Below are 13,041 nucleotides of genomic sequence, written 5' to 3' on the forward strand. Positions count from 1 at the left end.
TGCCGAGAGTTTATTTGAACCCGATCAGTCTGCTTCTTGTCCAGTAGTCCGAGCTTTATGCGATCCCAACGATGCTGGAATTCTCATGCAAGCGGTTCGATATTGTCCTCGGGTGGTCGGCCCTCGCCACTGCTAGACCACTTGTTTGTTTTCGTTTACGTTTATAGACCTGCAATTTATTAGGACATTTCAGCGGAAGAACAAGAAACATGGAGTGCTACGAAAATGAAGAGTCAGAGCAGACCTTGGAACACGCCAAACCAAAACCACTTAGTGTTCTGCGAAGACTCGCGAACATTTCTCTCCGATCTTTGACCTTCGCAGTTAAACACAGATCAATTCCACTTTGTTAGCCAAGCGTTTCCAACCGCTTAACCAGTCAGCTGTGTTTGACGAGTATACTCGTCATGGAGAAGTTGCAATATTTCGTGTCACGACGAGTATACTCGTCATGCGTAAACACTAGTGACCATTGTCTACTTAAACTGTCATTTTAGCAAAAACTAAAACATATTCGCAAATTTCAAGATATCTTGAATATTTTGAGGTCAGGCCGGAATAAAACGAGCAAATAAATAATATGAATAATTTGAGACGAACTCATGCGTCCTCGTATGCACTGAACAGCTTATCATTTCACCGAATTTATTTATGTGTGATGATAACATCCGAATTCACTTAACTATCGAATGGTGTAACTCCCAATTCCTTAAGGTGGTTTGGTCAAAAATGATAACAGTTCAGATCGTCTTATAACTTTGAAAACTTAACATTTAAATCTTAAGGTACACCGACAAAACGTAACTCAAATAACTCATTATATTGGTTCCATATGTCGATGATTTCTCGTTCTTCCCTTTTAGATTTCTTAGACTCAATCTACACAGATATTAATTAAAAATAATGTAAAAATATGCGTTGCTTTGCGTTGCAGGCCGCAACGAGCTGATTGCCCGCTACATCAAACTGAGAACAGGCAAGACGAGAACGCGAAAGCAGGTCTCTTCGCACATACAAGTCCTTGCTAGGAGAAAACTTCGTGAAATGCAGGCAAAACTCAAAGTGGTGAGTATCCAAAGGTCTTCCGCTCGCTTTCCGTAGTTGAATGCTCGCACTTTTCTTTGCCCGCGTACGAATACAGAGGTCTGGACGTTTTGTGACAGCGATCGAACGGCCTAACATTTCACAATCAAAAGTTTAAGTATTAGGTGTAGAAATTAATTCTGTACCTTTGCATTTAATCGTTTATATTAGGCGTAGAAATCGATACTGTGCGTTTGTATTCAATCATTTATAACTTTAGTTTAAATAGAAATATTTATTCGTCATTTTGTTATGTTAAAGTACCGACATTCTAAGTTATCTATTCTAAGTTTTGTTACAATGAATCTATACATTGCATAACCTAAGAATTACTCTGATGAGCATTGTAACGCAGAAATTAATATTGTGCATTTACGTTAAATCACTTATCATTTAAATATAAATATTTATTCGTCGTTTGTTAAAGTACCAACATTCGACTTTCTCGATCTGGTTTCTATTACAATGAATCTATAAATTGCGTAACCTAAGCCTTAACCTGATGACCATTGCAACGTATGTTACATACGTAAAGTGTTGATAGAAAAAAATGAATGCGCCGCCGGTTTAAACAACGTGAAAATGAATTAACGAAAAAACAAAATGATCGCCCGAGGTATACGATATTCTCGATTTCCATGCGTCGGTTCTGTTCTCATGCTTCTTTTTTCCCCCCTGTCCCGTTCGCGTCGGTTCGTATCGCGCGGGAATTAATTGTCAATACAGAATTCGTTCGATCAGGACCGACGCAGTGTAGATTGTAATGGAATAAATCACGCGTAAAAATGAACCCTGGCCCGTTTAATCAACAGCTGAATTATTAAAGCGATTTCGGAACAATTGCGCGCCTTTTAATAAATCACAGTGCTGTGCATTCGCCGGTTCCATTCGTCGACGCGAGCCCGAAATGGAGGAGGACGGAAAACACGGGGGTGCGCATTGTTTGCACATGCTCCAACTAGGCTGAACCCGAAAATAAAAAGACACAACGCGAAAACGTTTAGTAAAGCGATTCAACTGCGCGTCACTGTTAACTCTTTGAGGGTTCGCGATTTAAAAGAAAAATACAACTCGTGCCACATAGAAGACCAGCGTCAACAATGTACTAATGCTTCTGGATTCTTACAAATTTCTCTTTTCCATTGTTTAACGCTAAACCACCAACCGTGAGGTGACCGTTTTCAAATTTTGATGTACAAGTTCTTTATATAGATACAATATCTGTTAAGAGTACAAATTAATTTTGTGTTTTTATGTTCAATCGTTTGTAACTCCCATATACATGAAACAATCATACATGTTTGCATAACGAGTATGTTAACTTTGACAATGTAAATGCATACGTAAAACGCTGGAAAACCAAACACACAAAAAAATAGTGTTTTTTGTTTCAATTTTGAAGGATGCCCATTTCTCATGTATACAACAAAAATTAAGCTTTAAACAAAAAAAAAAGAAACGTCTCGATAGCACTTAGATAAGCTACTATGTTATTAAAAAATGCTTGAATATGTCAATGGGTTATTCCACGGAAAATTAGACACTAAATGGAGCAGGTTTTGTGCAAATTTAACCCTTTGACTGCGGGACGATTTTTGTTGGAAATTCGAAGAGGCGTAACGAGATGTGAATTTAAAAGAAATTTCAGCTTATAGGGAATGATAAGACGGAATTTTGTTATATTTATAGTTTATTCATACGACGTTTAGTTTCAGAGATAAAAATTGAAAACTTAGTAGACACTTTCCCTGAAATTCTATTTTTGCAACGAACTTCCAATTTTTCAATTTTTATTTTTGAAACTAAGCGTCCTATGAATAAACAGCAAATATAAAAAAGTTTTGTTTCATTGTGCTTTATAAGCTGATATTTTTTAAGAATTGATTTAACGAATACAAACATTTTACTGAGTGAGCCCATTTCTCGAGGACGGATACATACTACGCCCTTCACAGTCAAACGGTTAATGAGAGGCTTGAACAAAAATGAATTTTTAAACATGTGCTTATGTCTTTTTTTTCGGTAAAATCTTTTAAAATTTGGAATGGATCAGAATGACCATGCTTCGTAACCTTAGTGTTAAGGAAATGTCAAAAGTCCTAGAGTAGAACACTCTCTTAAGCGAATCGCGGGCTGCAGTTGCAGCGACTGCATCTGGTACTGCAGTGGCCGCATACCGTGGGCATTATTCAGAGAACCAGCCGGTGTACGGACAGTCCAATGTGACGTAATTTTCTGGTTTCCGCGTTTCACGTGGGGCGAACACCGCCGAGCCCTGCTTACGCTGGGATCCCCGCGATTTATTCCACGGGAAAAGAATTTTTAGGCACGCTGTTTACGTTTCCTGTGGTCGCGCCTTATTTAATTTCTACGCGCCCCCTACCATTAAAGACCATTCGCGGCGAACCGTACCGTAGCCGTAATTTTTCTCGCCGCGCTGTTGTATCAAACTTTTGCGAGAGCTAGAGAGTCCAGAATCCAGAGTCCACAAAAACTGTCCCAAACTGGACAATGTTTTCAGATTTCGGCAGGACAAGCGGCCATTCGCATAGCTAAGCGCGTAGAATATTGTTTTTCTTCGGGAAAAAGTTTTTAATTAATTTGTACGGTATCTTGACTATTTATTATTGAAAATATTTGGGTCTGTTTATATCTGTAATAAAAATGATTGTAGGGAAGCCTCCAGTGCTCGACTATATTCGACCAACTGATGTTATGAATGACGGTGCTCAAATGCTTCTATTCAATAATCTTACAATTAGAAAAAACTCTTCGAATTTCCACCAAAAGCAGACTCGAGCGAAAACTTCCTATAGAAGGAAAACCGATATCTCAAAGATTTCTGTGTGAAATTAATTTAAAAAATTACCAAGTGTATTTTAAAGCATACTTAAAATATTCTCAAAGTTAAACAAAAATTGTAACAACTTTTTCTGTATAAAAAAAAAGTCAAAAACACTTAACCTTTGTCTTCCTATGTGGGTTTCCTTCTTTAATTGAATCAAATTCTAAGTATCACGGATTCGATCCAAATTGTCGAATATCTTCCAAAATGAGTGTTTTCCCTCGATCGCGTTCGCTAGGACCGAACACAGTGTATTAATTTTCCACGCGAACCGACTTATCGATATTGTAGCGCCGTGAAATTCAAAACGTGCTGGACTAGCAACAAACACGACAATTTTACGATTTGAATGAGAATCTACATCGAGGTTCTGATGTGATGCGATATTTAAATACGGCTTGCATTGGTTGAAAATTAATCACGATTCAATTTCACGTATAGTAAATAGCGGGAAATATATACAATTAACATCGATGAAAGGAAATGGAGGGGACTGAAGTAATGACATTCGCTAATTCCCACGTGCACGGTGTGTTGGAATATCGGAGGAAAGGCGCTGCATACAGTTTTACTTTACATTTTGTTGGTTTTTTGTTGGATAATGACAAATGGGTAATTTTATTTAAAAGTTTGCTTGGCGTGCTATCTGTTAATATGTACAAATAAAATATACGTGTCACTTTTATTTTTAAACAAGTGCGTACAACAACAAATTCTGCTTATTATTAATCTAACAGATTGCAAGTGTATTTGGTAATTATTAGGTGTATAAATAAATTCGCTCCCTTGTTATCATATATTCGATGTTTATTTATAAGAAAAAGGAATACACGTTATGTTTCAAAGTAATCACCATTACTTTCTACACACTTGTTCTACTTTTCGGCTAGTTGGCGGATTCAGTTTCTATAAAAAGATGGTGGTTTTCATTCAATAAACTCATTAATGCTTTTTTCGACTTTTTCGAAAGATTTGAAACGAGAATCAACCAAATGGTGTTGTAGCGACCGAAAAAGATGATAATTTGAGGGGGCCATATCTGGAGAATATGTCGCATAAATAAGAATCATTTTTGTAGCAGCAAAAATGCTCAGCAGCATTTTTCTTCAACTCAAATCCAAAAAGAATACAATGTCTAATGTGCTCTTTCTGAAACGTCATGGTGCGAAGTATTGTTTTTCGAGGTTATATACCAATTAGGTTAAAGTTACATAGTGAAGTTAGTAACGCGAAGCTAATATCTTAAGACACCGATCGGCGGGGAAAAAATTTCAATTAAAAATGTAATTACAGCTGAATATATGTAAAGGTACCGAACTTATTTGTGGACCTAATATAATAATTGTAAGAGTATACTAATAAGTAAAATTTCGTGGCTACTAAAGTTCCTATAGGTGCATTGTAATGACCATCAGGTTGAGACTTAGGTCGTGTGTGCAGATACATTGCAATGGCCATCAGGTTAAGACTCACGTTATATCTATAGATACATTGCGATAACCATCAGGTTGAGACTCAGATTATGTGTACAATTACATTGCAATGACCATTAGGTTGAGACGTAGATTATGTGTATAAATACATTGCAGCATTGTACTTCAATATACCAAAATGATAAGTAAGATATGTGTTTAAACTAGAGTTATGAATAAACTGCGTATTTTTATGTATTCATAGGAAATGTGAATGTGCACGAAACTACAAAATACATACATTACGTAATAACATAAAAAAATATCGAAAAGAAAGTTTATATTATATTTGTCGAATAAAATAAATCCCTACTTAGGTTCAATTTTGGTAGGTACTTTTGCAAAAATGTTATTATTGTAAAAATCCACAGTCTAGTTACAAATAATTATATTCAATCGTTATATCGAACGACACAGTATTAATTACTACACCTAATACCTTGGATTTAGGGAGTAAGTGTATAATTGCGAGGGATAAACGCGTGCGTTTCGGTCTCGAGTAACGAGGGGTTAATCGAAACGCATCATTTTTCCCCGGTGAAACGCATTCTTCCGAGATCGGCTCGCGCAATCTATGTTCGAAATAATCCCGGTCGAGCGTTACGGTGTAATTGATTGTTGCGGTGTAAACGTAGCCCCGATAACTGACGATACCCAAAAACGGCCGAGCGGCGTTTCAGAATGTCGATAAACATGTCCAGCCCGTTACCCGCCCAATCCTGCATTCCTCGCGTGTATTTGCGCGATGAGGGGTTGCAGACAGGGACAGCGATACCCAGGCGAGACAGAGAGAACGAGAGATGCGGAAATTAAAGCGAGAAAAAAAAAAAGAAGCGGAACGTGGGAAGGGAAGAGTACGCGATGTGCCTCTCTCTCAATTAACCGAATTGATTTTCCACTGCAGATTCACCACGGCCGCTGCACGGTGAACAACGGGGACCCGCGGACTCGAATAGATTTTTCGCGTGCGGCGCCGATTTCGCGATAATCGTTTTTTAAATTCGAAAATTCGTCCGTCCGCGTTCTTTTTAATAAATCACACCGCTCGAAAATAAAACCGACGCCCGCCTCTTGTTCCCTCGTATCAGTCGCGCACGCGAACCGAGCCCTCGCACGGCTACGGGCGATTTTTATTCGCGCATTGTGCAAGCTCGAGGACGCGTGTTGCGGCGTATTTATGGAGGATTTACGATTCGATCGAATGCATACACGAACAGCGGTCCGATATAACCGTCGCATCGCAGAGTAGGTACTCTTGCACAGACGAAACCTCGACCTCGACGTTTTTCAGATCCCTGTTCCGAACAACCGTATGCATCTTCTAAGAAGCCCTATCTCGGATGTATTAAGTGTAGAAATTTCGTTTGTAACCATGCTCCGAATTTTTATGCTTTTGTAGTAAATTTAAACGTGCAAGAAACTGCAAAATGCAGTATGCAATAATATAAAAAAAAAAATATTGAAGGTAAAAATCATATTACAATGTTTGCAGAATAAAATAAATTCCTATTGAGGTTCAATTTTTCTAGGTACATTTGCAAAGATTTTCATTTGCATAAAGGCTTGCAATCTACATATTTATAACTCTAGTTTAAGCAGATACACTTACTCGTCATTTTAGTATATTTAACTTTCTAATTGGAAGTCCTCAACCTGATCTCTATTGTAATGTATCTATATCTATACACATAACTCGAGTCTTAACCTGATGGACATTGCAATGTAATTGGCTTAATATTATATAGTTGATTGCTATAAGAACTTTAGTAGCCATCAAATTTTGCATATTATTATATTATTATAATTAGCAAGTTCTCAACACGATGGCCATTGCAATGCAATTCCTTAGTATTATATATTTGATGGCTATAAGAACTTTAAAATCCATTAAATTTAACATATTATTATACTACCACAATTATTATAATTATCAAACACACTTGTAATCTGTTAAAAAAACAGCAATAAGAAAACATGTATAGCTACATGTAGCTGTTTGAAGCTTTGTAACTTTGTCAAAATTGAATCGAATTGAAAAATTCAAAAATGGTTGCATTCGTCTCATTGCCAGTTACAACTTTTATTTCAAGAAATAAAACGACTTCGATTTAAAGAAATGAATGAAATCTCGAAAGTGACACCATCTACAATAAAACTGATAACGCCAGCTTATGTCCTCCGTGGAATCGTACAACTTTTGTCTAAAATATTTTGTTCCATTCTTCTATAGTTCGGAGATATCCAGCTGAATTCATTAAAATGGTTCACCTTGTATTACAAAATGACGATTAAATATTTCTACTGAAACTAGAGTTATAAATGATTGAATATAAAGGCACAGAATTAATTTCTATATCTAATACATGTATAAGTTAGATGTACAGTAACGTCTCGTTAAACGCACAAATTTGTCCAGGACAAGTGCACAGAAACCAGCCCCACTATATTCTTTGATGTTCGCCGCCGAGTGTCGATTATAGACAAGTACAACGGGTAAAGAAGAGGACAGAGCGAAAAAACACCGAGGTATGTCAGTGAAACAATGTAATACAACGGTGAAGCTTTTTTATTATTAACTTTTTTGTTGTAAAACTTTTACCATCATATTCCTGACATTTTCTAATAAAAATGAGACCAATCACGATATTTAACATTCATCTTTTTCTAGTTAGTGTTTACGATACATGATAGATAATAAGTGGTTAGAAGTAAATATGTTGCGAATTATGTCGTGTTTGGTCTCATTTTAATCAGAAAAATGACAGGAATATGATGATCAAAGTTTTACAAAAAAAAAAAAAGTTAATAATAAGAAAGTTTCATCGTTGCATTACATTGTTTCAGCGACATGCCTCGGTGTTTTCGCTTCGTTCTTCTTCTTTATTCGCTGTCCTTGTCTACGGGCGTCGGCAAACATAAAAAAATATACAATGTCCACGTTAGTCGCATAAAATCAGTCCCCGAGCTTGTGCGTCGTAACGAGACATTAAGTACTGTATCAAGTTTGAAAAATTTATGAAGATTATTTTGGCTGTAAAAAAATCATAAAAATTGCCTCGAAGGGTAGGCTTTCCCCGTCAAGTGTCAATATAATACGTGTGCTAAATGTTCGAATAAATCCAATCCGATTAGGCCAATTCGGTCCCTCTGGGTTAACAAGACTAAGAGAGGTGCGTACACACGGTGTACAGACGTCCACGGGATAGGAGGACGAGAGAATAGGGAGCGACAGGAAAAAGTTAAGAATTTTTTGATGCGCAGAACCACCAGTACCAAGAACCCTTTGCAGTTGGCATTGTTACGCGGCACGCTTCATTCCGAACGGCAGAGCTTGTAATGGCTCTTCTATTACGGATTTATGAACGAGATTGAAAAGCCCTGTACCGTCGGGCGGGGTTACGAGGGGGAGACGCGCCAATTTCCCGGATATCACGTGAACGAACCTCTCATTCGCCTCGTCAGCGATTTTCGGTCGGGAGCCGCTGATTAAAACGACGGCTTTCCGATAAAAGCGCAAAATTCCCGCGAATTTCGCAACCGAAAACCAGGCTCGTTTCTGCAATCAACTGCATTGCCGTTTCTCGATAGCGATCGATGACATCAACTACGGTCAAGTTAAAATAGCGACAGCAGCGGGGCAGGGAGGGAGAGGACACCGACGGCAGATGAAGAAATTATGCAACGACGAGTAATCGCTTATCGATTTAATTTTATCTGCGCGGCTTCCTCTAAATGCCAATGGGAAATTAAAATTAAAAGTTTTGCAAACAAAGTTTCCCTGATACTTTTACTACCTTGCGACTTTTCTCGATCGTACTGAAAATTACACGCAGTTTGTGCAACGAATACGATTTTCTTTAAACATTTTTATTCAATGTATGTGTTCACTTTTAAATATATACCGGGACAAAGCATCATGATCAAATTTACAATATTACAATCACCAAATATAAGTAAGTTACGATTAAAAATGTTTGAAATAGAATTTTATTAACTGATTACAGAAATGATATAAGTTTGTACAGCTTTTTGTTATAAAAAGCATACGTCAAACAATGATATCGCTCCAATTTATTGTTTACATTCAAGGCATTTAAATAAAGTAAGGGTGCATGAAGTTTGAAAATGATTGGTCAATTAGTTTTTAAGTTATCATTCCCATGAATTGGAGAAATGTTGTTTAAAACAAAATGATCAAAATCAACTAAATGTATTGAATATAATATTACAATAAGTTTTAAGAGCAGCAGCCTGTAAGTTTCATTTAAGTAACTTTGAAATACTATCCTCTTTAATAGATTATTCTTTAAGATACTTTATGGATATAGTCAGACTTTTGAGCAGGAATTACACAAATTGTATGAGCTAAACGGATATGATAAATAATAACTTCTTTGTTCACCTCTCGAAAGCTGCTTCTAAATAATTCTATCCAATTGTTGTGTAACTGCAGCATCAATATACAGAATGTCCCAGAATTAGTGTAAGAGCCAGAAATGGAGCTGAGACGATTCTGAACCACAATTTCCTTTGCAAAAATGTTGGATGATGCTTCCTTTTTTGAATTATTAACCATAGCGAATTATAACCAATCATAGCGTCCGAGTAGCGCGCCCTCAGCCGCGAAAGGCTGGCCCGAGCCATTGGTCGGTGTCTTTTCGTTAATAATTCAAAAATGAAACACCATTCGACATTTTTGCAAAGGAAATTGTGGTTCAGAATCGTCTCAGCTACCTCTCATTTTCGGTTTTTACACTAATTCTGAGACACTCTGTATAATAAATAAGCAGTTTCATTACGTTTGGAGTCGTGGCACGTGTAAACAAACTCTCTAATACTTTTTCTAATCAAATTAGACATTATATTTTGCGTTAGCGATGCACAATACCACATGATACATGCTCCAGCGCAGAAGAAAGAAAAGAGGACAATTTGAGCGTATCGGGTGAAAAGTGTGAGCATTCGAGGAATTGCGTGTAGAATGGGAAATCTCGTAGACTTTTTAACTAGTCCAGCCAAATACAGAAAAAATGAAGTTTAAAGAAGGATCTAAAGAAGTAACCGTAGCAACTCCGTGTTAATAACGGCATTACAAAATCAGTGTTTGTTTGTTCGAAAGTTCAATAAATCCTAATGAAAATTTGAAAATATTCTAGCGTACAGTTTCTTAAAAAAAAAAAATGTCTGAAAACACCTCTCTTTTTTCGGGCCGTTAAAACGTCGCACCCTCTTATGGTATTATACATAAAAATATGTTTAAAGAAGCGAGTGTGTCGATGCTTGTTTCCCAAACTGTACTTGCGATGACTCCTCGTTATCAACAGCGACAACGCGTTGTAATCGGTTTGACAATTTGTTAGGATCATGCCGCCAAGGAGAAGGCGCTCCAGACAATGTCGAGCATGTCGAGCGCCCAGATAGTATCAGCTGGGAGTGCGATACACAACAAGATGCCCCCCGCCCTCGTGGGGCCCCTTGCCCTTCACGCTTCCACCCCTATCTCCTATCCCGGAGCGGTAAGTCCCGAATCACGGAAAAAAAAAAAGAAACCCTTGGATGAACTATTTTGATCGGCCTGCGATTCTCCTTAAACGAGCCACGAGCTTTGGGGTGAGACGACAAGACACGTCGGTGACCACGAAAAGAGAGAAAGATCGTTCCGCTTTCGCAAACTAGATACGTAACGCACGCGTAACGAGACTGCTCGATCCGTACCGGTGTCCTTTTAAACGGGGGCCTCGTGTAAATCGAATTGTCGCGAATCGCCAATTATCGTTACCGAAGCGTTCCCCTGCGGTCGGGTATGTTTCGAGGCGTCACGACAATCGCTGTTCGATCGAGTTGGAGAAGAGTCGAGAACGGTGTCTCGTCGTCTTGAGAAAGTTAACTTTCATCGCTACACTGTCGGTTTGGCTTCTTCTTTAAAGTTCGTATCTGTTTTTTTTTTCTAACCGCTTCGCCCTGTAACCAGTCATTCCGCTTGCCAAAGAGCGGTCGTCGTGTGGTTTGTTAAGGGGTATTCTAGTCTAGAACATCAATCTTTAGATACTCTTTTGGATCTTTTTGTTTACGTCCATGAGGATTTTTTAATTTCTTCTTTATTCGTATTTTAAGAGTACACGTAATTTACTTTCAACAAAACGTAATGCAAGTAATCTTGTACAAGTTCCTTTTCGAAAAAGTATCTTCATGGTTGCCTTCTCCCTTGGTATCAGCGTCGCTGTGACCCGAAAACACTGGAAATATTATGAACCTTAGATATTGATTTTGTTATCATCCGTATCGCGTAGAAAACTGTAGAATAAAAATCAGATTTTGAAAATCGTTAAATGCACGTGTTCTGGAACTTCACTCCAAATTTCATAGTCATTAGCTCAACTAGAAGACTAGTACTCGACATGGCAATCATTTTAAAAAACATGATTATCTGGAAATCGTATTTAACACTGAACCTACCACGATCGGTCAAATGAACGTTTTCAAATTTCTATGTGCAGTTCTTATATGCTATATACGAATTAGACATGGTGACCCAGAATTAGTGTAAGAACTGGAAATGGGGATAGTTGAGACGATTCCGAACTACAATTTCCTTTACAAAAATGTCGGATGGCGCTTCGTTTTTGAATTATTAACGAAACATCATCCGACATTTTTGCAAAGGAAATTGTGGTTCTGAATCGTCTCAGCTACCCCACATTTTCTGTTCTTACATTAATTCTAGGACACTCTGTATACAATTATTTCGTGCATTATTCAATTCAGTTCCACGTAAAATATTTTTGCATTCAATTGAAAAAAGTGCCTTTAAGACTAGTCACTTTTCCCATAACGATAAAAATTGTTGCAAATGAACGTCGGTAGGTTAAGCGTTAATGTTTATCATACCAGATACGTATACTCGTATATCTTTCTCTTTAGACTAACTTCTCCCGAACTTTGTAAAATGCTTTAGCAGATATAATTTTGAAGGTGAACACTTTGTGAAAGTACCAAAAAAGGAAAACATGTGTTTTGAAAGTTCTAGACTAGAATATACTAGAATACCTTCCCCTTAACCGACCTAATTTTCATTCACATCAACCTGTCTCAAAAGTTTCTTTCGCGACTTTCACTCAGCTGTTTCGTCTGGCAGTGTTTACATGAATAAACAATCCTATTTCTTGGAAGTTGATGTTAACCTTTTCACTAAAAAATGCTTAGTCATCGTCCAACTATCGTGGAGAGCATTTCGTATGCCCTTAACTGTGGAAAATCAAAGAAAATTCTACCTCACTCTCCATACGGTGTGATTATTATTTATTCCTTTTGTTAAAGAATTCTCTTCGCGATAAAAGGTTTAGTTCAGTAAATGAAATAAAAATACTTTGTTCATCTTCAGCATGCTAGAAAATGATAAAAAATCAATAGATTTTTAAAATGTTGGTTCGTACGATATCGGCACATTTTCTAAAGATTGTGTTCAAATTTTAAGTAGATCGGTGGATTAAATCTTAAGATATCGTGTCAGCCATATAAAAAAAATGAGGTTTTGAGACAAACGCATTTAAAGTTTCTCCTATCGATTATATGGAAGTATGTATACTTGCGATTAGTCCTCCAATCCGAACCGTACAATGGACTTTCCTCTTCTTCTTTTTT

The 13,041-nt window shown here is 37.4% G+C and overlaps 1 protein-coding gene across 9 annotated transcripts in view; it reads left to right on the forward strand.

Moving 5' to 3' along the window:
- LOC128881530 (protein scalloped) overlaps positions 1-13,041 on the forward strand; it is a 216,707-nt gene that overhangs the window by 194,052 nt on the left and 9,614 nt on the right. For 8 of the 9 annotated variants that reach the window (XM_054132661.1, XM_054132657.1, XM_054132655.1 and 5 more), the window contains 2 exons: positions 935-1,065; positions 10,761-10,916. In XM_054132661.1, the coding sequence (XP_053988636.1) occupies positions 935-1,065; positions 10,761-10,916 (287 nt within the window). The remainder of the gene's footprint in view (positions 1-934; positions 1,066-10,760; positions 10,917-13,041) is intronic. The other variant, XM_054132664.1, reaches the window with a different exon arrangement.

This window comes from Hylaeus volcanicus, chromosome 8 (assembly GCF_026283585.1).
Source record: "Hylaeus volcanicus isolate JK05 chromosome 8, UHH_iyHylVolc1.0_haploid, whole genome shotgun sequence".
NCBI lineage: Eukaryota > Metazoa > Arthropoda > Insecta > Hymenoptera > Colletidae > Hylaeus > Hylaeus volcanicus.